This window comes from Drosophila miranda, chromosome XL (assembly GCF_003369915.1).
Source record: "Drosophila miranda strain MSH22 chromosome XL, D.miranda_PacBio2.1, whole genome shotgun sequence".
Lineage (NCBI taxonomy): Eukaryota > Metazoa > Arthropoda > Insecta > Diptera > Drosophilidae > Drosophila > Drosophila miranda.
Window position 1 is genome coordinate 15,138,748 of NC_046673.1, and position 20,360 is coordinate 15,159,107.

A 20,360-nucleotide genomic window follows, 5' to 3' on the forward strand; every position below is an offset into this window, starting at 1 on the left:
CAACATGGGTGCGTGCTGCCACGGAGTTCAAATTTCGTATTAACATACTATCGATAGTAGTCAACCAAAATCTGGCAACGCTGGCCGAGGCGGCATTAAAATTGAATTCATTTATTTCCACTAATATATAAAAAATTTAACAAGAATTCACTTTTTTCACTTAACCTGGACTATCATAACTTAGCTTAACTTTGATTTGGGAATTTTGTTACTTAAGTAGGCTTAAATCAAAACTCATCCGATGTTAGGCTAAGCATCGATAAGTCGTCAATACATCGATAGCACAACAGCAAAATCCAGCCGGTTTCACGTTGTCTTAAATTGAGTATTTACCTTATTAAAATTTAGAAGATACGCAGAACAGATCCAAAATGACTGACAGGTTCAGCAAAATGCAGCAGCAATTCCTGTGCTGTTATCCAGTCAATAAAATGTCGTGGTCGGTATGTATTTGGCTGTGACTGCACCTGTCCACCTGTTGCATCTTTAACAACTTTAAAAATTTGTATACGCGCAGTCGGTGAAACTACCAATGGAGTGGGATGAGCAAAAGGCACTCATTGCAGCCACCTGCGGCCATCCGCTCAATGAGCGCTATCCAGTGCGAACCAGCTACCAAGAGGCATTCATCAAGCGTCTGATGCAGCTGCTTAAGGATCACGAAGAGCTTCACGACGACCTATTCAGCGGCCTCTGTATACAGAAAGACAACAATCATGGCAAGGACTACGCCTACAAGCACTACCTACTACTGCAGCCAGACGCCCACATCACGCTGCGCGAGTCGATTAGCTTTGTGAACGAAGGTACCACAGGCCTCTGCACTTGGGAGGCTGCCCTGGCCCTGGCCGACTATCTCCTACAGCACAGCGATGTGGTGAAGGGCAAGAATATCGTGGAGCTCGGCGCTGGCACTGGACTGATTGGGATACTCCTCAAATTACCTGCCCTGGGTCTAGATGCTGGCCAAATCCTACTCACCGATGGTAGCGCCTCCTGTGTGCAGCTGATGCGCGAGAATGTGACATTGAACTTCCCAACGGCGCCCAAGGAAGCCAAACCCCAGTGTGAGCAGTTGCGCTGGGACGAGGTAAAAGATTTTCCCTGGCACCAGTATGCCAAAACGGACCTCCTACTCGCAGCGGATGTCATCTACGACGACTCCCAGTTCGATGCCCTTATCGGTGCCCTCGATCATCTGTATACGAGTCGTGGCAATTGCCTGGAAATGCTGCTCGCCAGCACAGTGCGCAATGTGGACACGCTGCACAAGTTCATGGAGCAGCTGAGTGAGTTTTTAGCCCCTCCAAAAATCCCATAGCTAATATGTACCTTAATTTTACAGCCGTTCACGAGTACAAGGTGACACCCTGTGCGAATGTCTCGGCCTGCGCGAGTCATTTTTGTCGCGATCACACCGCTGCCGTACAGATTATCTCCATTAAACGCTAGTTCTAGGTAGTAATATAATATAATATAAAGTAAACAGCACTTGAAATGAATAACCAACAGCAATGGTTTAAGATCCACTTAATTGTCTCCTTGCTGTTTGCCTCAGAAAGTACGAAATATTGGTTAGTTTTTTACATTCTTTTTTTTAAATACTGAGTATTTAAGCATACAAAATGGATGTATGAACCAGAGCCCTGCATGAACAGGCAACCGAATCGATTCGATGGGATTCGTTCGGTCAATTAGAATCGTCGTCTCAGCTTTCTCAATCCATCAAAACGCCTGCCCAAAACGGACTGAACGAAACACGTATCGACATTTTTACTGTGTCAGATCCGAAAATTTTGGTTTTTCTCTCGCTCACTCTTCATTTGATTTTCTGGTAGAGAGAACGAGTTTTTATTGAATTGGAGTGATCCGAATCTGAGTGAAGAAAGGATTCGTAATGATAAAATGTCGTAATGATCATTAAATCAGTATAGCTGTGAATATGAATACCTTGGATTAATGCAGGGCTCTAGTATGAATGATGGTCACTGACTGATCGTAGGAATGGTGCCATCGTTCAGCCATTTTACGTTCAACTGTTCGATTTGGTGTTTCATGAATATGATGCCATAGACCTCGTATTGGATATCCATCAGCTTGGTGCGATGTGTGCGTGGCACCTTCATGCCCACAACTAGGGCCAGCAGAGAGCTGATGATCATAAAAACAAAACCCTGGGCCATCAAAGTGCTCTTGTCGGTGGCATAGAAGTACGAGTTCTTTGTATCGGCCACAAAATAATAGTACACGATGCTGGTGCAGATCAATTTAAGGATATACGAGATGCTGATGATGCACTCTGTAAACCGCAGATTGGTGACCTCCAGCAGGGCGATTTGCAGACTGGAGTAGGACATCCCAAACAGGACGAGCAGCACCCAGAGGGACCATCTCGAATCTGTGGAACTGCAGATGATCATGGCCAAGAGCGTGAAGAAAACCAGCGTCATTTGGGAGGCCACAAAGTTTACCTTCACCGAAATGAAAAACAGACAGATGAGGGTCAGGCAACTGCCGCCAAAAATCACCCAGAACATGGCATCGATGTCGGCCAGCTGGGTCAACCTAATGGCCGGATTCAGGGCAAACCAGTAGATGAAATACACAAACAGGGCAAACTGTATGGCCTCGGTGAAGAGCAGCAGCAGCATTACGTTCCACTGCTGGTTCTTGGTCACATAGAAGAACTGCAGCTGCTTGATCACCTCCGAGCGCGGCTCAAAGATGCTGCCATTCCCGTTAGCTATCCTCAAATCATTGTCCATGCTGTTCACCAGATCCACGGTGCCCACAAAATGCAGCACCTTTATCCCCACCAGTATGGCCAGCGTTGCAGCGGCAATGCTCAGATATGTTCCAGCAAAATTCACATAAATGCCATCGATCAGCTGCTCCGTGGTGGCCGTCTGTCCTGCAAACGCCTTTAGATTTCGGCTGTAGGCTGATCCAATCAGGCTCACGGCCGTGGCAATGCCCAGCAGATAGCAACTGCAGGAGGCGGACATCATGAGGGAGCGGCTGCTCTTCGAGCTGATGGTGTGCAAGAAGCTGTAGCCGGCTATGAAGGTCATACTGTGCGCCAAGTACGAGATGTAGGCGCCCACATGGTCTGCATTGGGCATTTCGAGAGACAGCTTTTATGAGGATAGCATACGAATTTCACTTACCAAAGCCATCCGCAAAGTAGAAGCAGCTAGCCACCAGATTTAAAACGCCTGCGGCCAGCAGCAGCCACGCCTGCCAGTAGACAATGCATTTCTTCACATACTTGATGGTTAGCATGGTGAGGGCCGTAACCAGGGCCCAGCAGGCGCCCAAGATCAGGGGTCCATAGTAGATGAGGCCCGTTTGCAGGTTGCGCTCGGCGACCAGTGAGCAGATCGTATAGCCGAAAATCAGGCCACACGGCAGGAAGCTCAAGCAAACTGAAAGGAACAAGTTTCTTATAATCTTTGATGGCAGATCTATTTATGTACCTCCCTCCCTGTGACGGAGGAACTCACCAACACAGCTGGGCGCGTATTTGAAGAACTTGAGCAGCAGTTTTCCCCAAACGTTCGTCATGTTTGACGAACAATCCAATCCAATCCAATCCAAAGTAGCCAGGCGATAGAGGAGCTTAAAGCATTTTGGTCTGGTTTGGAGAGTTGCTTACAAATATGGCCAATAGACTCCGCAAGTCCAAAGAGGCTACAAAGTGAACTGCGACGACGACGACGACGATGATAAGATAAGCCAATTGGTCGAGCGTGCAGCCAGTCTGATATGTGTACCGTACCCTATGTACGTACTATAGTATACAGTGACTAATGCCGCATTGGAGTAGTAGCCTTTTGGCCAGATAAACAGATAAGCCGCTAAATAATGTACATATGTATGTATAGTCCATTCAGTTTGGCCGTATGCTTTGCCAAACATTTTATGCATGCTGAGTAGCAATTTCCGGCTATTCATTCATACATACAGTGAATCCTGCATATGTTGCACAACTTTTGGTCAAAGATTTACTGTCTTTACAACAATGCACAGCCAAGGATGAAATTTAAGTCAGATCAGCTTCTTTTTAATCAACCACATAACGGTGCTAGGCAGTGTTGGAAAACTGTGGCTTTTATTTAAGGTGCATGAAGGTAGCTGTCGGGTTTACAATCGGCTGGTCTTACTGCAAATCCTTTATTTTTTTAAGTACATATACAAGCATATGCATGTGTAATGTATAGGATAGTCATTCACCTGATAGGACTTAAAACTAATCTGGCATGGCTAATATTGATAGGGAATTCAGGCAATCAGGCCTGCCGATAAAGCTTTGGAAAATTGATTCTCTTCTATTGAATTGTATATACACATACATATGTATATATGTACAAGGGAGAAGTGTAGTGTGGGTGTTAATAGTTTGTTTACTCTGGAGCAGAGTGCGAGTCAGCGGGAGAGAGATACATAGGTCGTGAGAGCACGGTAGATTACACTTGCATTCCTAGACTTTTCTGTGCATTTATTGTTGTACACATGGGCATTTCTATTCCATTCTGGCGTTACGTTACGTTAAATTTTTTAACATAATGAAAAGGTGCTATTTTAAAAATATTGTTTCTCTTTGAATAAGATATATGTAGGTCTTAAAGATATACATATGTACATACATATGTATGTATGTAAGCCAAAATATGACCTGACGTTACGTTGCAAAAAACAGAAACGGGTTTTGACATGGGGGTACAAAATTGCAGATAGAGAGAGACAGATGTAGCGGACTAAAAACAGTTGTGAAAAATAAAATCGAGGAAAATATTGTAAAATATTAATCTAATAGGTCATTAGGTCAAAGGTATTGTCTTTTTTGGCAGGGTGGACATTTTTATTGGCAATGCCCGAATGTTTATTGGGTTACAATGTTAAAGTTGTACATAAGATCATTCCGTTCGAAGGGTGGATAAAGTATAAGCAATTTTACGGTCATATTGTCCAATAAATCGGAGTATTTGTATCTTTCTTCACACTCGTGCACACTGTTTGCAAACTGCAATGGAATATTTTTTTGGAAAAAAGAAAATTTTGCTCAAACCGGCACCAAGTATCAAAGATGGATATACGTATCTTTGTGAAGGCATGAGGGGCATACTGATTTCTGATACATAAGGTATGTCAAGAAACTCTTTACACACTGAAAATAAATTAAATTTTTTGACTTTGGATAAGAAAATAATGGCCTTTGGTTCAAATTTATCAAATTTTTTTAATTCATAACCATTCAGGGATTAATTATAAAGTAGTTAGTGAAAAAAAAATAACAAAACTATAAATAAGTAAATTACAAAACAACAAAAACAATGATTACTATTGATTACAGCATTGACTACATGCTGGAGCCGTTTTTCATCGAATTTATCAATTTTTGTAGGTCATACTCAAAGGGAATCTTTTGCCACTCTTCCAATATGAATTCTTTGAGCTGATTGCGGTTTTTGGGCTGTCTTTTTCCCACTTTCTTCTTCAAATAGGCCCACAAATTTTCAATGGGGTTAAGATCGGGACTCTGGGGTGGTGTATCAATAACTTTTCCACAGTTGTAAAGCAGCCAAGCTCTCACATTGCACTCTTTATGTTTGGGATCATTGTCTTGATAAAACTTAAATTTGGCCCTATTGTCCGTAATGAGACCAAATTTCTCCGTACTGCTTTTTAAATTTGTTTTTAAAATTTGGAGGTACTGTTTGGCATCCAATGTTTGGCAAGTCAATGCAAAAATAGAGCATCACTGAGCAACGCCAAAAGCATAGATTACGGTAAAGTCCCGTTTTTTCTAAGAACGAGATCAAAACAGAGCTCGAAAACGAAATGTGTAAAGAGTTTCTTGACAGTGTCAAAAATGAGTAATCATTGTTTTTGTTGTTTTGTAATTTACTTATTTATAGTTTTGTTATTTTTTTTTCACTAACTACTTTATAATTAATCCCTGAATGGTTATGAATTAAAAAAATTTGATAAATTTGAACCAAAGGCCATTATTTTCTTATCCAAAGTCAAAAAATTTAATTTATTTTCAGTGTGTAAAGAGTTTCTTGACATACTGTATGTATCTCAATGCGAACGCATCATCCAATGCTGTATGAAATCGTGTCAAAAGATCAGTTCCCAGCAACGTGCTGAAATGCAAAAAATAATCTTAGGAATGTACTTGAACAAAATTGGTTGGTCGTTTTACAAGAATAACCTTAAGAATATTATGGCATACAACCGTGTACGTATAGTATTTTATAATATTTAATTGTTCCCTTTCTTTACTCTCGTTTTATTGCAGAATGTGACTATGGAAGATTTAAAGGAACCTATAGATATTTCTGAGTGGGTTCTTGGAGCTGTTATTTTAATATTTCTTTATTTTATAATCCCATAATTTTGAATTGTAAATTAAAGCTACCAAAAAGAGTAAACACAAAAAGCTTTATTACAGAGCGTGACAAAGGCGCAATTTCAGGGCGAGCTTAAGAGAGAGCGCTTTCTCGCTCTCTCACTCTCTGTGAGCTTTTGCTCCTCGTTTATGTTTCTGCGCTTGTGCTCTCTACCCGGGGACCGAGCACGACCGCCCACCCGTCCTGCCCTACATTGCGGCTGGCCGACGCTCCGCTTATCCTTGGGACTAGCACCCCAATGTCTTGGCCCGGCCTTATCCCCGGCTTTCACTTCCGGAACTTTGCTGCCGACGACAACAACAAACCGACAAAGCGAGCGGCAGGCACACTGCACTTGCAACTGAGACGCTGAGAGAACATAATCACTGCCTGCCCCGCCATCCGCCGCCCGCTGACACTGCAAATCGGTAGGAGAGATGCTGTAGACAGGGCTCCCTCCTGGCTGGGCGCCCGCTGGCCATGGAACGGTAGCTGCAGACTGCAGACTGCGGACTGCGGAAGAGAACCACTATAGACGGGACGGGCCGGTGCAATGTTTGTGATGAGCATTTGGGGCACCAGCCTGAGCCTGAGCAGCCGCAGCCTGGCCATTGCTTTGGTACTTTGCGTTACGCTGTTGTACATCTCCTACAGTTTCAATGCCTGCCTGCTGGCCAGCATCAGCCGCAGCCTCCAGCAGGTGAGAGTCCCCCCCTCTTCTCATATATCCTTTTCTGCCATTGCTCGCCCACCCACAGAGCAACTTACGCAACCTGCTGTCACTGACATCGACGCCTCGCAACGAAAGTAGCAGCAACAGCAGCAGCAGCAGCAACGATTCTGCCACACCCGCTTCTAATCCATCGACCAACAGCAGCAACACCACTAACAGGAGCATCAGCAGTGTCCCAGCCGCTGTGGGGATCGCGAACAGCTCGGATGGCTCGCCCAAGTATCAGTTGCTGAGGCAGCCGGGTCTGCGACCGTCACGACACCTGCCCGACACGCTCATCATTGGCGTGAAGAAGAGCGGAACGCGCGCCCTTCTGGAGTTCATTCGACTGCATCCGGATGTGCGGGCGGCCGGCTCCGAAGTGCATTTCTTCGATCGACACTATCAGCGTGGGCTGCGCTGGTACCGCCACCACATGCCGTACACCATCGAGGGACAGATCACCATGGAGAAGACGCCGAGCTATTTTGTGACCAAAGAGGTGCCCCAGCGGGTCTACCACATGAACACGGCCACCAAGTGAGTTCTCTGGCTCCTGCCATCTATGGCGCTCTCTAATCCTCCCCGCCTCTCTCCCGATAGGTTGCTGATTGTGGTGCGGGATCCGGTGACGCGCGCCATTTCGGACTATACCCAGGCAGCCAGCAAGAAGGCGGACATGAAGCGGTTCGAGCAACTAGCCTTTGTCAATGGCAGCTACTCGGTGGTGGACACCAATTGGGGGCCCGTGAAAATCGGAGTGTACTCGCGCTACCTGGAGCGTTGGCTCCTTTACTTTCCGCTCTCCCAGCTGCTCTTCATCAGCGGCGAGCGTCTGATTATGGATCCCGCCTACGAGATCGGACGCGTTCAGGACTTTCTCGGTTTAAAGCGTGTGGTCACCGAGAAGCATTTTTACTTTAATGCCACCAAGGGTTTTCCGTGCTTGTTCAAGTCCGAGGCACGATCCACGCCCCACTGCCTGGGCAAGACAAAGGGGCGCAATCATCCGCATATCGATCCTAATGCCATCGAGCGGCTACGCGAATTCTACAGGCCATTTAACAATAAGTTTTATCAACTGACGGGCATTAATTTTGCCTGGGCATAGGAGTAGGAGTAGGGTCCCTACCTTCGAAGTTCAAGGATTGGAGGGCAGTGGGAAAAGGCACCTTGTTGTTGCCCAATGTGGCAACGGACTGATATTGTTGATTGCATTTTTTGATACATATAAATTGTACTTATCTAGTATACAAACACGTACCATATACGGATATAGCTATTTAGATGATATATATATATATACATATTGTACACACACACACACACACTCACATATGTATAACCGGATCTCGCAGGAGGCGTGAGATTATTGCTCAATTATTGGTAGCTTTATCAGAAGACAAATTCAACGATAATGGTTCCTCTCTTCAAACTCGAACTCAAATAAACCCATGCACACACTATATACTCGAACATTCTACATATACATATACCTAACCTTTGGTATATACCATAACATATTATATACAACATACTATACTAGGTATATAATACACCTATAGAGAACAAATAGAGCTTACTATGAAATTCCTACAGAGTCGTCTTCACGCATCCCAAATCAATCCCAGGACATGGGCCATACGAGTATATACATATGTATGTATACATATTCGATATACCATATAGCATATATAAATAGAATTTCAAGAATTTCCTTCCATTGCATGCCCGACTCCTCTCCTCCAAATACAAATACCAAAAGCTTAGCTAATTTCAATCAAAAGAAAAACCTACATTAAATAAATCAACATTCCAACAACAGAAACTCGATTCAATTACAAAACTAGCTGTTTCTATGGGTATCCTTTGGGTATGTACTCGTACACTTGGTTGGTCGTTGGGTCGTTAGTTGAGCGAGTTAGTTGAGAGGTGCGATATGTGTTCCATAATTACTACCTTTGATATTATCCAAGTTAAACATCCGATATATTTTCCAATATAGGCAGGTATATGTTTAAGAGTATCTATCTACCGGTCTATCTAAGCTCCTTTATCCATCTAGATCGGCGTGGGGCAGGCTGTTTGAATTAGCAGGAAATCTAACAAAAACGAGGGGGAACGTTGTGAGTTGCTGCGGAGACCGCAACTCTACATTTATACCCGATACTTAGTCAGGCTCTCCTCCGTCAGACGCCGCTAATATTGAACGACACGACAAAGAGTGCGTGCGAGAGAGACAGAAATCAGTCTGAGCGTGACGTCGGGCGCTGCGTAGCCACTGCAAATTGATTTCTTGCTTTTGGCTACAAAAATGATCCGATCTAATCCAGATTAAGCAATCTGATAGATATGGTCATTATCTATGATTCTGCGTTTTAAGTTTTCTCGAATGTGCAATATTGTGGATGCAACAGATTTTCGTCCTTTCTGTGGGCGGAAGGGGGTGGGGCGAAATTTTGAGATATACGTTTTATAGTGACATCTTAAAGGAGTGTGTGTACCAAATTTGGTTACTCTAGCCTTAATAGTCTCTGAGATTTGTGGATGCCTCAGATTTTCGTCCTTTGCGGGGGCGGAAGGGGGTGTGGCGAAATTTTGAAACAAACTCGTCTCGGTCCGATATATTAGGAGTGTGGATACCAAATTTGGTTGCTCTAGCTTTTGTAGTCTCTGAGATCTAGGCGCTAATGTTTTACTCTAAGCAAAGCCGCCTATGCTACGTGTGTGTTAGAGAGAGACAGGGCGAGAAAAAATGAAATTGTTTTCTTGATGCTGGCTATAATAATAATACGATCCAATTCAGATTCCGCAGTCTTAAAGATATGGTCATTCTCTACAATTCTACGTTTTTGGTTTTCTCATATCTTTAAAATTGTGGATGCCACAGATTTTCGTCCTTTGTGGGGGCGGAAGTGGGCGGGGCGAAGTTTTGAAATATTTTTGTAGCAGTGACATATCACAGAAGTCTGGATCCAAAACATCGTTGCTCTAGCTCTTATAGTCTTTGAGCACTAGGCGCTGAAGGGGACGGACAGACGGACAGAGGGACAGACGGACGGACGGACAGACAGACATGGCTCAATCGACTCGGCTATTGATGCTGATCAAGAATATATATACTTTATGGGGTCGGAAACGATTCCTTCTGGACGTTACACACATCCACATTTACCACAAATCTAATATACCCCAATACTCATTTTGAGTATCGGGTATAAAAACTCTTAATGGCGAAACTCTAGTCGAGCACACGTTATGCATGTTGTTTTTATACTCTACTATCCTCGGGCATTCTCTTTGAAAGCTTTCTCCTGTGCATCGGCACCAATACAGTAACACCTTTTGTTCCATTTTGCTTACTGTCTTCGCACACAAACGCACTGCATGATATGTGAATGTGTGCGTGCCGACCGCTGATCTAGATCCATCGATATAAATACATCATATTAAGAGTGTAAAAACCAATTGCTTTTGTATTTTTTTTTTTTAAATGTAATCATTTTTTAATTTGGTTTTAATTGTTTTGTGAACGATTCACGTGTTCGTTTTGTTGTATGATAGTTTCTCTTGGGGTTTAAGCGTTCCTCTGGTTTATGGTCTGCGATCAGATCGATATCGATCCACTCTGCGCTCGACTTTCCTTCTTTTCTGTATATTTGTTCTCTCCTATTTTTTGTTGTTTTTTTAAGTACAATTGATTAATTAAATTGCGGTGGTTTGTGGTTGGTATTTTTGTTTTGTTTTTGCGGTTGCTTTTAGGTATTCATCGAGCTTTCTGCATTTTTTTTTTATGTGATTCCTACATATGTACTATATATATAATGTTTGTTGTTAAGAAAATTATACGGTATTTTTTGGGATTTTGTCCGCGTCTGTCTGTCTGTCTGCTTAAGGTCGAATAGAATTTCAGTAGAAATATCATACCCTATACGCAAAGTAGTAATCGGAAATCGTAGATTGTAAATCTGAATTATGAAAGTAACTAAAACTACAAGAAATTAGAACTTACGATGCTACGTTAGGAGTGTGCCCTACTACTTTATGCTTATTACTTATTGCCTATTCCTATGCCTACAATTTCCTCTTTGATTTGATATATTACAAACATCCGGATTGCGTCTTCTGGGATTGCGTTTGAGTCTCTTATTCTGGCTGCTGCCTCTCTCTAGGATGTGACCCGCTTCGATGTCCATTTGACGCTGCCATTCCTGCTGCTGCCGCCTACTGCCGACTCCGCCCCACCCGTTCCGGATGCAGGTCCAGCTCCAGCTCTGGCGTCAAGTACCGCCTCCGATTTGGAGCTCTGCAGCCGCTTCTCGCAGTACAGGCTGCCCACGGGCTTTGTCATGGATGCCGCCAGGCTCTTGGTCACCGTGGAGTAGTCCAGCGTGGAGGAGGTGGACCCTGGGGCTACCGAAATGGACGACACAACGCCAGCATCCGTATCGGCATCCGCATCGGCATCTGCATCTGCACTCATCTGACGCTTCAGCTGGGGCACTGGCGTTGGCGAAGTCTTGGGGGGCGTTGTCTGGCTACGATCCTTGATCGGGAACTTGTTCTTGGTGCAGCTGAGGTCCAGCTCCAGCGTGTAGAAGCGACCGCGGGTATACTGGCGATTATCGTTCTTTAGATTCGTTCCAGCCGTACCTGTAGCCCCACCTCCAGGGACTGCAGGCGGCTGCGGTACCGGCTGCTGGCTGATCGTGCAGATGCTACTTCGATTGCTGTTCCCATGGCAGGGCAGGGCTGTGTGAGCAGTCGTCACGGAGCTGGCTTGGGTCCCAGCGCCACTACCATCGCAGACATCCTCCCCAGGATCATCGTCTTCGTTCTCGTCTCCCTCCTCTTCGTCTTCGCTATCCTCCAGGGTGTCCTCAGTGTCGTCCTTGATGTGCAGCTGGTTGTGGGGCATCATCTGCTGTTGGGACGCCTGCTGGGCATTGGCACTGGGGGACTTGGAGACCACCATACGCGGCGACTGATCCATCAGCAGATTCTCCCAGCTCGTCTCGTATACGCTGGCCAGCTGGGCGGCCGGCTTGGGCTTCATTTGCGTCTTGTGGGCCAGCAGCATGGCCGATGGTGGCGTGGGCTCTGCCTTCTCCTCGGCGGGCATTTTGCGGGTGCCAATTATCAGCTGCGGCTCCACATAGAAGGCATCAAAGTTGAGGTCCAGAAAGAGCTCCTGCAGGAAACGGCGGGCACTCATCCGATAGCTGCTTCTGCCCAGCGTCTTGCAGGACTCTGAATACAGGCAAATGTCCTGAAATATATCAAAAGAAAAAGAGTTTTAGGTGTTTCACAAGTTGTAGGTGTTTATCCAAAGTCTTACCTGAAAGGCATGCGGATGCTTCTGCTTGAGCTCCAGTAGGGCCATCTTCGATTGTTTGGCACTGACCGGATTGGCCAGACGCTGTACATTATATAGAATGGAGGCCGTCAGCCTGTCCGGCAGGCTATCCTCGCTCAGCATGCTCTCCGGCGAATGGAAGCTTATGTCCGTGCCCAGCGGCACTCTGCCAGAGCCGGAGCCACCGCTGCCACTGCTCTTTTTGGCCAGAACTGGGCCGGCTTGGATGCCAGCCGCCACCAGGGCCGCTGCTGCACTGCTGTACAGCTCACAGGGTGCAAGGGTCGCACCACCACCTGCACCTGCACCGTTGCTCTGGCTGCCAACACTATCCTGACGCTGCTGACGCGGAGACCGGGCACAATGGAGGCACTGGCTGCGCGCATGCTTGGCGCCCTGCTGCCACTGACGGGGCTGGCGGCGGCTCGCCGAGGATACGTCCGAGAGCGATGATATGACCGAGGACTCGTCGCCGCCCTCGTTGTTCAGCGAATCGTTGAGGAACTGAAGCCGCTGACTCAGCAACAGATTGATGCCCATGAGGTCCTGGTCCTGTATGTCACGCGACACATACGTTCGACTGAGATTGCGCGTGGGAAACAGATCCAGCACATTCTTGGGCAGACAAATGCCGGCATAGCACGGCCCCTGCATATCATTCTGCGGCAGAAATTTGGGGGCATTCAGCGTGGGCAGCAGGACGTTCAGTTCCCCGGTAGAAAGGCGTCGTCGCACCTTGCTCAACCTGGGCTTTGGATAACTCCAGTCCTGCTTGTGTATAAAGTCATGCAATTCCGCTGCCGACTCCAGGACGGGGCGGCTATGGGCGCGCAGAACCCTTAGCTGCGCGTACCCCTTCACGGCCATCGGACTGAGTGTGGTGTTCGCCGTCCCGCTATGGCTGGTAGCTATCGAATGGAGCCGTATAAGTTCTTCGCTCTCCAGCAGATTGGACATGCTCGGTATGGGACTCAGCGGGAATTGCTGCAATTCGCTCATATTTGCCGCCGCAGCGGCTGCAGCTGCGGCCGTTCGTCCCGTAACCGATTCGCAGCTGCTCACGCCCGAGGTGTTTGAGTCTGTGCAGGAGTTGTACCGTATGCGGTGCTGCTGCTGGTGCTGGTGCTGATGCTGGTAGGGCATGGGATAGAGACCCCCGCCAGTGCCTCCTCCTCCGCCGCCGCCCAGCAGGCTAATCACATCTGTAGTCTTCGATTCGGAGAGCGAGCGCTGATGCTTACCCTGACGCAGGTTGCTGCCCTCCGGCAGGGTTTTCGATTTGGCGGCTGCCACCGGCCCAGACAGAGTTCGATTCACATGCAGGGCCAAAGCATGACCATCATCCATTGTGGTGGTCGTGGCCGTTGAATTTGGATCCTGAATTCCTCCTCCAACAGCAGTACCTGTCCCCGTTCCCGTTCCCGTCCCGACGCCCATGGGCTCTGTCTGATCGATGAGCAGATTCCAGTAGTAGGAGCCCGTGTAATAGGATCCATCGATCTGATCCTCCAGCACGGTAAAGTTATACGGCGGCGCATCCTCGTAGTAATGCCGCACCGGTGTGTACTGATTGGACATCCAATCTTCTGGCTGATGCACTGGCCACATGGTGTTCCTATCATGCCGCACGCTCAACCAATCTGCAAAAGAATCAATGAATCAATGAAAGACCGCGGATCCAATCTACTTCCAAGGAAGCTCCAACACTTACTCAGCTTAAAGAGTATATTAGCGCCCGCTTGGGTGCCTGCTATGAGACCCAGGGCACTGAAACAGGTGGCCCTCACCGAATATACCTCGCATTTGGTCACCAAAACAATCAGCTTCTCATAGAGCCTGTAAAATGAACGAATGGTTTAGAATTGGGAGATCCTTCGCCAAATAGAGACACGCAGTGGACCAATGAATGCGTAAGACCATCGAAAACGATAGGAAAACCGATAAGATCATGTTTCATTTTCGATAGCTTGTAGAATATTCATTTGCCAGCGTTTTATGATATCTTTAACGAGGCGCTTTAGCCACAAATCAGGGGGCAGAGACGGAGACAGAGATTCGCCTTACCTGGCATTCTGTTCCACAAAATATTCAATTCCATTCGCATGGGTGGAGGCATGGGACAGGGCCCAGACGGCCGCTTTCAGTTCCAGACACTCGGCATCGTCCGTGCACTTGGCGCGTGTCAGGAGGTCCAGCAGCTGGGGAAGATCCCCGAATTTACTCAGCGCCGTCATGCCCTGGCTGGTCTGCACCATCTGTCCGTACAGATGGGGGGCAATGTTCGGGGGCACTGTCTGGGGCCGCTGGTTACAGTTGCGTCGCGAATAGTAGCCATCCTCGTTGCGTATGTGCAGCGTGAGGCTGGAGTGGGTGTCGGCCTCGACGAGCAGCACGTATCGCTTGTTGTAGCCATTCCGCCAGTACTTGATCTCATCCTCGATGCGGGCCAGGCTGCTGTTGAGGCCGCGCGACAGCGAGTAATAGCGGGACATCAGCAGGCGACCCACGTCCCCGCGCAGCGTCAGATTCGGCCACAGGCTGACAATTTCCTCTAAATAGTACTTGTCATGGCAGGCCTCCTCCAGCACCTCCATGGCTGCCAGCACCACACTGCGGTCGGCATCCTTCGTTTGGAGTATGATCAGTGGTATGCCCCACACCTCAAAGTGCGGCAGGCGGGCACGCAGCAGCACGGCCATAAACTGTGTGGCATACAAACGCCCGCTGCGCGTCTTGGCAGAGGTCAGCGCCTTCTCCAGCACCTGCCTGGGGAGCTTCTCGAAGCTGTAATTGAGGCCAGAGACAATCAGCTTCACGTAGCACACATGATCCGTGACACGCACCAAAGTGATCAGGCTGGAAAAGCAAAGGATACCAGAGAATGAGTATTTACTGCAGATAGCAACAAGAAACGATAAGGGACGATGGAACAGCAGAGACTACTAAACTCTATTCTTATACAGCTACTAAGATGGCAGCACTTTCCGCCCTCAGAATGACAGAAAACAAATTATACGCTCGACGAAACTCCCGCCAATGAACCAATGAGGACAGATTACTGCACCGCTAGTGATCACGCCGCTCGACGCCCTTTGGCTACGTGCAAGCCTCTCACGCACTCAGCAGAATACAAAGCTCTGCAGTTACTCGAGCCCTCACGGAGAAGGTTCGTCTCTTTTCCCAGCTACCCCTTTAAGCTAACCTAACCTGCTGCCTGGTGCCTGCTGGAGAATTTTCTACCAAGTACATATATACTCACTATTCAAAGACAGTTGTATTCTTGAGCACTTCAATGCCCTTCCGTGTGCGGCACATGCGTCCAATGTAAAGGAAATACTGCTGGCACATGGTATTGTTCATGTGCTGGGGACTAAACAGACAGTCGTGTGCCCGATTCGATGTGGTCACAGCCAGCAGATGCTGGCTAATGTCCGAAAAGTAGTCCGTGATATAACGCATGCATTCCAGCTGCCAAAAATAAAAGAGAGAGCTCATAAATAGTGGGAGCGCACAAATAGAAGGGGCAGGGGGGGAGGGGAGGACACTCACCTGTCTGCTGCCTACCAGGACATCTATCAAATCCAGCCCGGCACTGACAAACGCTGGCATGCTGTGTCCTGGCACCAGATCCTGATGCGAAAATCGATTATTGCTTGGCTTGTAAAAGTCCACCAATCGCTTGAGGAATTTTCCCAGCGTAAAGTCGAGCTTTCGTGTACAATTTGACTGGAAAAGAGAGCAAGAAAATGATTGTTAAATGAGTAAAAATCATTAGATTAATCGAATTATTCATTTACTCTGAGGATCGTGGTGATGACATCCCAATCCCATAGATTCGCATCCGTTTGGGTTAGCACGCGGGAGCCGGTGAGCAGGCGATTTAGGGCTCGAAAATTATCAAACAGGGCCTGCGGCATGAATTTCCGTTTCAATCGAAAGCTGGAACGTAAGGAATTCGAGGAGGATTGCGATTGTGACTCATCGCTGGAGGATACCGAATCGAGACGCTGACGATCCAAGGTGGCATGAAACTGTCCCGATAGCGGCACTGAGGAGCCCGCCGCCGCAGCGGTATCCTGTAGCTGCAGGGCGGGGCCCTGCTGCTCCTGCACGTTGAGGTGGCGTCGAAAGAGTCGCGTCTGGATGAGGGCTCCTCCTTGGATAATACTGTCCAGAAATAGACTGCACGATGCCGGCCTCTGGCGCAGCATCTTCTGGTAGTTCTGAAGCGCAGCCACCGAGGCATTGGCCTGTTGATTCCCCTGCGTGGCATGGCCAATGAGCGTGGGCAGGGCTGGGCTGGTGCAACAAATGTCCGGCGGCAGGTGTGTGTGCATCAGCTGCAGGATCTTGCCAATGAGGACGGTGGCCCGCACCGAAATGAACTGATCGCTGGCAACGGCCACCTCAACGAGGGCATTCAGCATACCCGTCTCCAGGAAGCAGTACAGCAGCAGGGCCAAATGCTGTTCGACAACATTCGGGGCCCGGGCAGCCAGACTGGGCAGAATCGAACGTCCCTCGGCGGAAACGAAGCCATTGCTTAGCAGCCACGAGTCCTGAAAGTCCGAGGGATCCACTGCCTGCAGTGCCACAGCATAGTCATCCGTCCAGGCGGGTTGCGGCAGCGACAGCAGCTCGTACAGCAAATCCAATATTGCTTTCTGTGTATGGGAGGAGGAGATTTCAACATGAGAGAGGCACCAACAAGCAGAAGGAAAAGAACACTCACTCTGACTTCAACTTGATTTAAATATAAAGCGTCGACTATTGCTTGCAGGCCTGAGGGTTTGCTTGGATCACAGAATTCGAGGGTGCCCGTCCAGCTGCGCAAAACGGAGAGCAATGCCAGCCGGCAGCTGGTGTAGCGAAGTTCACGTGCATCTCTGCAAGAAAAATGCCAGAATTTTAATGATGCGAAAACGCTGGAGAGACGCTTTCACTCACTTGTTCTTGTCCATGATGCCCAGTCTGTAGGTGAAGTCACAGTACGGGGCCGCCAGGCAATCCAGACGCACTCCGCACATGTTTCGCGTTTGCGGCCACTCGAGCAGATAGAGCAAGACGCCGCAGAGGCTCTCCGCGATGCGGGGATTGTGGCACTCGAGTACATTGCGGGTGATGGAGGTGACGCCGCCGCAGACAATGAGCAGGGCGGGATTGAGGACAGCAATTTCGGCCAGCGTGGCCAGACAGGCACGCAGCAGGTTGTCATTCTCCTCGATGCCACTGTCCGCCAACGAGACGAGGCATCGCACCACCACCGGACTGATGTCCTCGGGGGCAATGGCCAGCATCTTTCGCACCAGCTTGAGGGCCTGCACCCGCTCATCGTCATTCTTCAGCATCAGGTCAATGGAGCGACACAACAGATGCTGCAGCTGGAGGGAATTGAAGGCCTTAATGTCCTTAGGCGTGCTCAAAGCATAGCGGATGGTGCGCAGTGCCGCCGCCCTCACTTGGGTGAACGTGTGCACCAGCGATGCACTCAGGCTATGGGAGGAAAAGAGATCAGGATTATATTTCCTTGGGGAAAACCGACTGTATTACCAGAAGAGCAGCTCCTCTGTGCTGAAGCGCAGATTGCTGTGATGCGATCCCTTGCGGGCGGCCAGGCAGAGCGAGGCCAAAGCATTGAGCAGGAACAGGCGCTTGGTGTCACGGGTCTCCTCCCGACAGAGCATCGAGTAGATGTCAAAGGCATTCTCCGCCGCCGATCTTGTGGGATCCAGTCGATAGAAATCCTCCGGATCTTGGGAAACTGCAACAAGAAAAATGGTTAAAATTATTTGTAAGTTTAATTTGTTGTCCTCCCTCTCCCTCTTTTCCCTTACAGACACACACACACAAATAGCCGCCTCTCTTTGTTAGTGTGTGAAACGAGCACAGATACACACACACACCAAATGCATTGGAAAGCGAAGAAGATCGACAAGTGAAATTGATCCACGAGCGAAACTAATCAGCTCTGCTTCGACGTCAACAGCGACGCTGGCTGCGGCGCCGCTGTGCACGTGAAATGACAGCCGAGGCAGCGTCATAGCACAGTTTCGCTGCTGGTGCCTACCCTTTATTCAGAGAGTATGCAAGTCATACGTTCAGTATGCAGTAACCCCCAAGTATTTATTATCCCGATCAGCATTGGCATTCCCAGTATTAAATCCTGCTGTAAGGGAATTCTGTTAATCTTAGAGAATCATAGGAAAGCCGAACCAAAACAATTCTTTAACAAAATGCAGAAAAAGACTGCTTATCCATGCCAAAATGGGCGATCTGCTAGGGTATCAAAGCTTCGGCACTCCTGAAGTTCTAGTCTACGTTGTCGTTACAGCTAACTGTACTTGTATGATGGATCTGGTGAGAGAGAGAGAGAAAGAGAGACACGGGCATACAGAGGGTTGGGGGGGCGGGCAGGCATGGTGCTGATGAATGGAAGAAACCGAGCATTTAATGCGTTCCGCTGCTGCTGCTGCGTCATCGTTTGTATGGCTCTCTCTCTATGCTGCTGCTGGCGACTGTCTCTATTAATAGACGGCCAACATGTAGCAAAAGAATTTGGTCAAATGGCAGCAACAACAACATTAACAATAACCAAAATAAAAATACATAAATATACTACTATGGATGTGTGCAAACATGTACATACATGTGCACTATACACAAATAAATGGCAGAAGGGTAACCATTTCTGGAAGAATGTGCAAGAAAGAGACTGCTGTGATGCGTCTGCTAATAAGAAGAATGCTGTTCTTTCGATTCAGTGCTCAGTTCTGTTGAAATATGGTTACCGTTATGCGCAATTGACTTAACATTAACATTGACTGGGGCAACGGGCTGTGTGCGGGGGCTAGGAGGTTGTATACAGACCACTGTCTCTGTTATTGACAAAAGGTTGCTGACTTAACATCAATGCAAACAAATGTTTGAGGGACTGGCTGCACTCGGGCGGGTTTGCACAATTTATTGAATAAGCACTGGCCGAACACCCAACCAACAACAAATCACCAAGGGAACAACAATAGCAACAGCTGCTGCTGCTACCTGCCTGCCTGCTTGGTTTAGATTTAACGCACAGCAATCGCAATTGATATCAAAATTCTATGGCATGTTATGTCCATTGGCCGTGCCTATGCTTGGGTTATGCTTAATGTTAATTAACATTAGTTACATTACCTTTAATGCGTAATTGTAATTTGCTTCTTTTGCCAAAACGCCAACTGGAATGTAGGGAGGCCATCGCAGGGCTCAGCGGATGGTGGGGCTGGAATGGCGGTTTCGCCCGCTCGCTGAATAGCACAGGGCCGGTATAAATAAGAGGCACAAATTATATCTCTATATTGCTTTCTTAGTTTCACTTGCTTTGGCTTGTTTGGCTGCACAATTTACATTTTTTAATGGAGCCTGCGCGCTCGTTGCTGCTGTTCTCGGTTAATGTGCTGAGTCATTCGATTGCCAGTCAATATCTTCTAATTTTGGTTATTTTTACTATTTATTGGACTAATATATTGATAAACTTTAGATAAACGAGCTGCGTTTTGGCTTCATTTTCCAAAATTCTCGACAAGAACTACACGCTAACTACGCGGTAACTACACATTTGCTACATAGTGGGAGGAAAAAGAGGGTATGGACAACAGCCAAAATGGTCCAGAAAATGCAAACGCATGCAAAGTAAAATCCACCCCTTTCGTCTTATATACCATGAAGACAATACCCCATTTTATAGCCCACTCAAAATTACAACTCTTTTCTTCGTTGCAGGAAAGAGCACAAGTGTGACCGTCTAACCCTCAGAAATATACCGTAAATATACCGATGAAAAAATTAACTTAGCCCACTTAAGCCCCCTTTATTTATAATACAGAACTAATAATAATAATTACTCTTGTAGTCCCAT

General features: G+C 47.4%; 4 protein-coding genes across 6 annotated transcripts; 2 read left to right on the top strand and 2 right to left on the bottom strand.

Moving 5' to 3' along the window:
• Window positions 1-257: 257 nt before the first annotated feature.
• LOC108157256 (protein-lysine N-methyltransferase EEF2KMT) lies at window positions 258-1,529 on the top strand. Its single transcript, XM_017289237.2, has 3 exons — window positions 258-443; window positions 518-1,289; window positions 1,346-1,529. Exons 1-3 carry the CDS (start codon window positions 372-374, stop codon window positions 1,450-1,452), a joined length of 951 nt encoding a protein of 316 aa, XP_017144726.1. The 5' UTR covers window positions 258-371; the 3' UTR covers window positions 1,453-1,529.
• Window positions 1,530-1,575: 46 nt separating this feature from the next.
• Window positions 1,576-4,083, bottom strand: LOC108157237. 2 transcript variants are annotated; one of them, XM_017289212.2, is made up of 5 exons: window positions 3,965-4,083; window positions 3,504-3,857; window positions 3,168-3,425; window positions 1,951-3,109; window positions 1,576-1,875 (listed from the first exon to the last, which is right to left on the bottom strand). In XM_017289212.2, exons 2-4 carry the CDS (start codon window positions 3,562-3,564, stop codon window positions 1,986-1,988), a joined length of 1,443 nt encoding a protein of 480 aa, XP_017144701.1. In that variant the 5' UTR covers window positions 3,565-3,857; window positions 3,965-4,083; the 3' UTR covers window positions 1,576-1,875; window positions 1,951-1,985. The 2 variants fall into 2 exon arrangements, with proteins under 2 accessions (XP_017144701.1, XP_017144695.1); XM_017289206.2 differs by having other exon boundaries at window positions 1,576-3,109.
• A 2,477-nt stretch (window positions 4,084-6,560) lies between these two features.
• On the top strand, window positions 6,561-8,703 carry LOC108165050 (heparan sulfate glucosamine 3-O-sulfotransferase 6). The gene is made up of 3 exons (XM_017301092.2): window positions 6,561-7,095; window positions 7,154-7,647; window positions 7,711-8,703. Exons 1-3 carry the CDS (start codon window positions 6,949-6,951, stop codon window positions 8,216-8,218), a joined length of 1,149 nt encoding a protein of 382 aa, XP_017156581.1. The 5' UTR covers window positions 6,561-6,948; the 3' UTR covers window positions 8,219-8,703.
• A 2,187-nt stretch (window positions 8,704-10,890) lies between these two features.
• On the bottom strand, window positions 10,891-20,047 carry LOC108161057 (rapamycin-insensitive companion of mTOR). 2 transcript variants are annotated; one of them, XM_017295338.2, is made up of 12 exons: window positions 19,850-20,047; window positions 19,637-19,749; window positions 18,014-18,224; window positions 17,411-17,956; window positions 17,196-17,349; window positions 16,261-17,127; window positions 16,013-16,189; window positions 15,723-15,931; window positions 14,528-15,319; window positions 14,175-14,299; window positions 12,446-14,103; window positions 10,891-12,376 (listed from the first exon to the last, which is right to left on the bottom strand). In XM_017295338.2, the coding sequence occupies exons 2-12, from the start codon at window positions 19,698-19,700 to the stop codon at window positions 11,276-11,278; spliced, it is 5,904 nt and encodes a 1,967-aa protein (XP_017150827.1). In that variant the 5' UTR covers window positions 19,701-19,749; window positions 19,850-20,047; the 3' UTR covers window positions 10,891-11,275. The 2 variants fall into 2 exon arrangements, with proteins under 2 accessions (XP_017150827.1, XP_017150826.1); XM_017295337.2 differs by having other exon boundaries at window positions 19,637-20,047.
• Window positions 20,048-20,360: the final 313 nt, after the last annotated feature.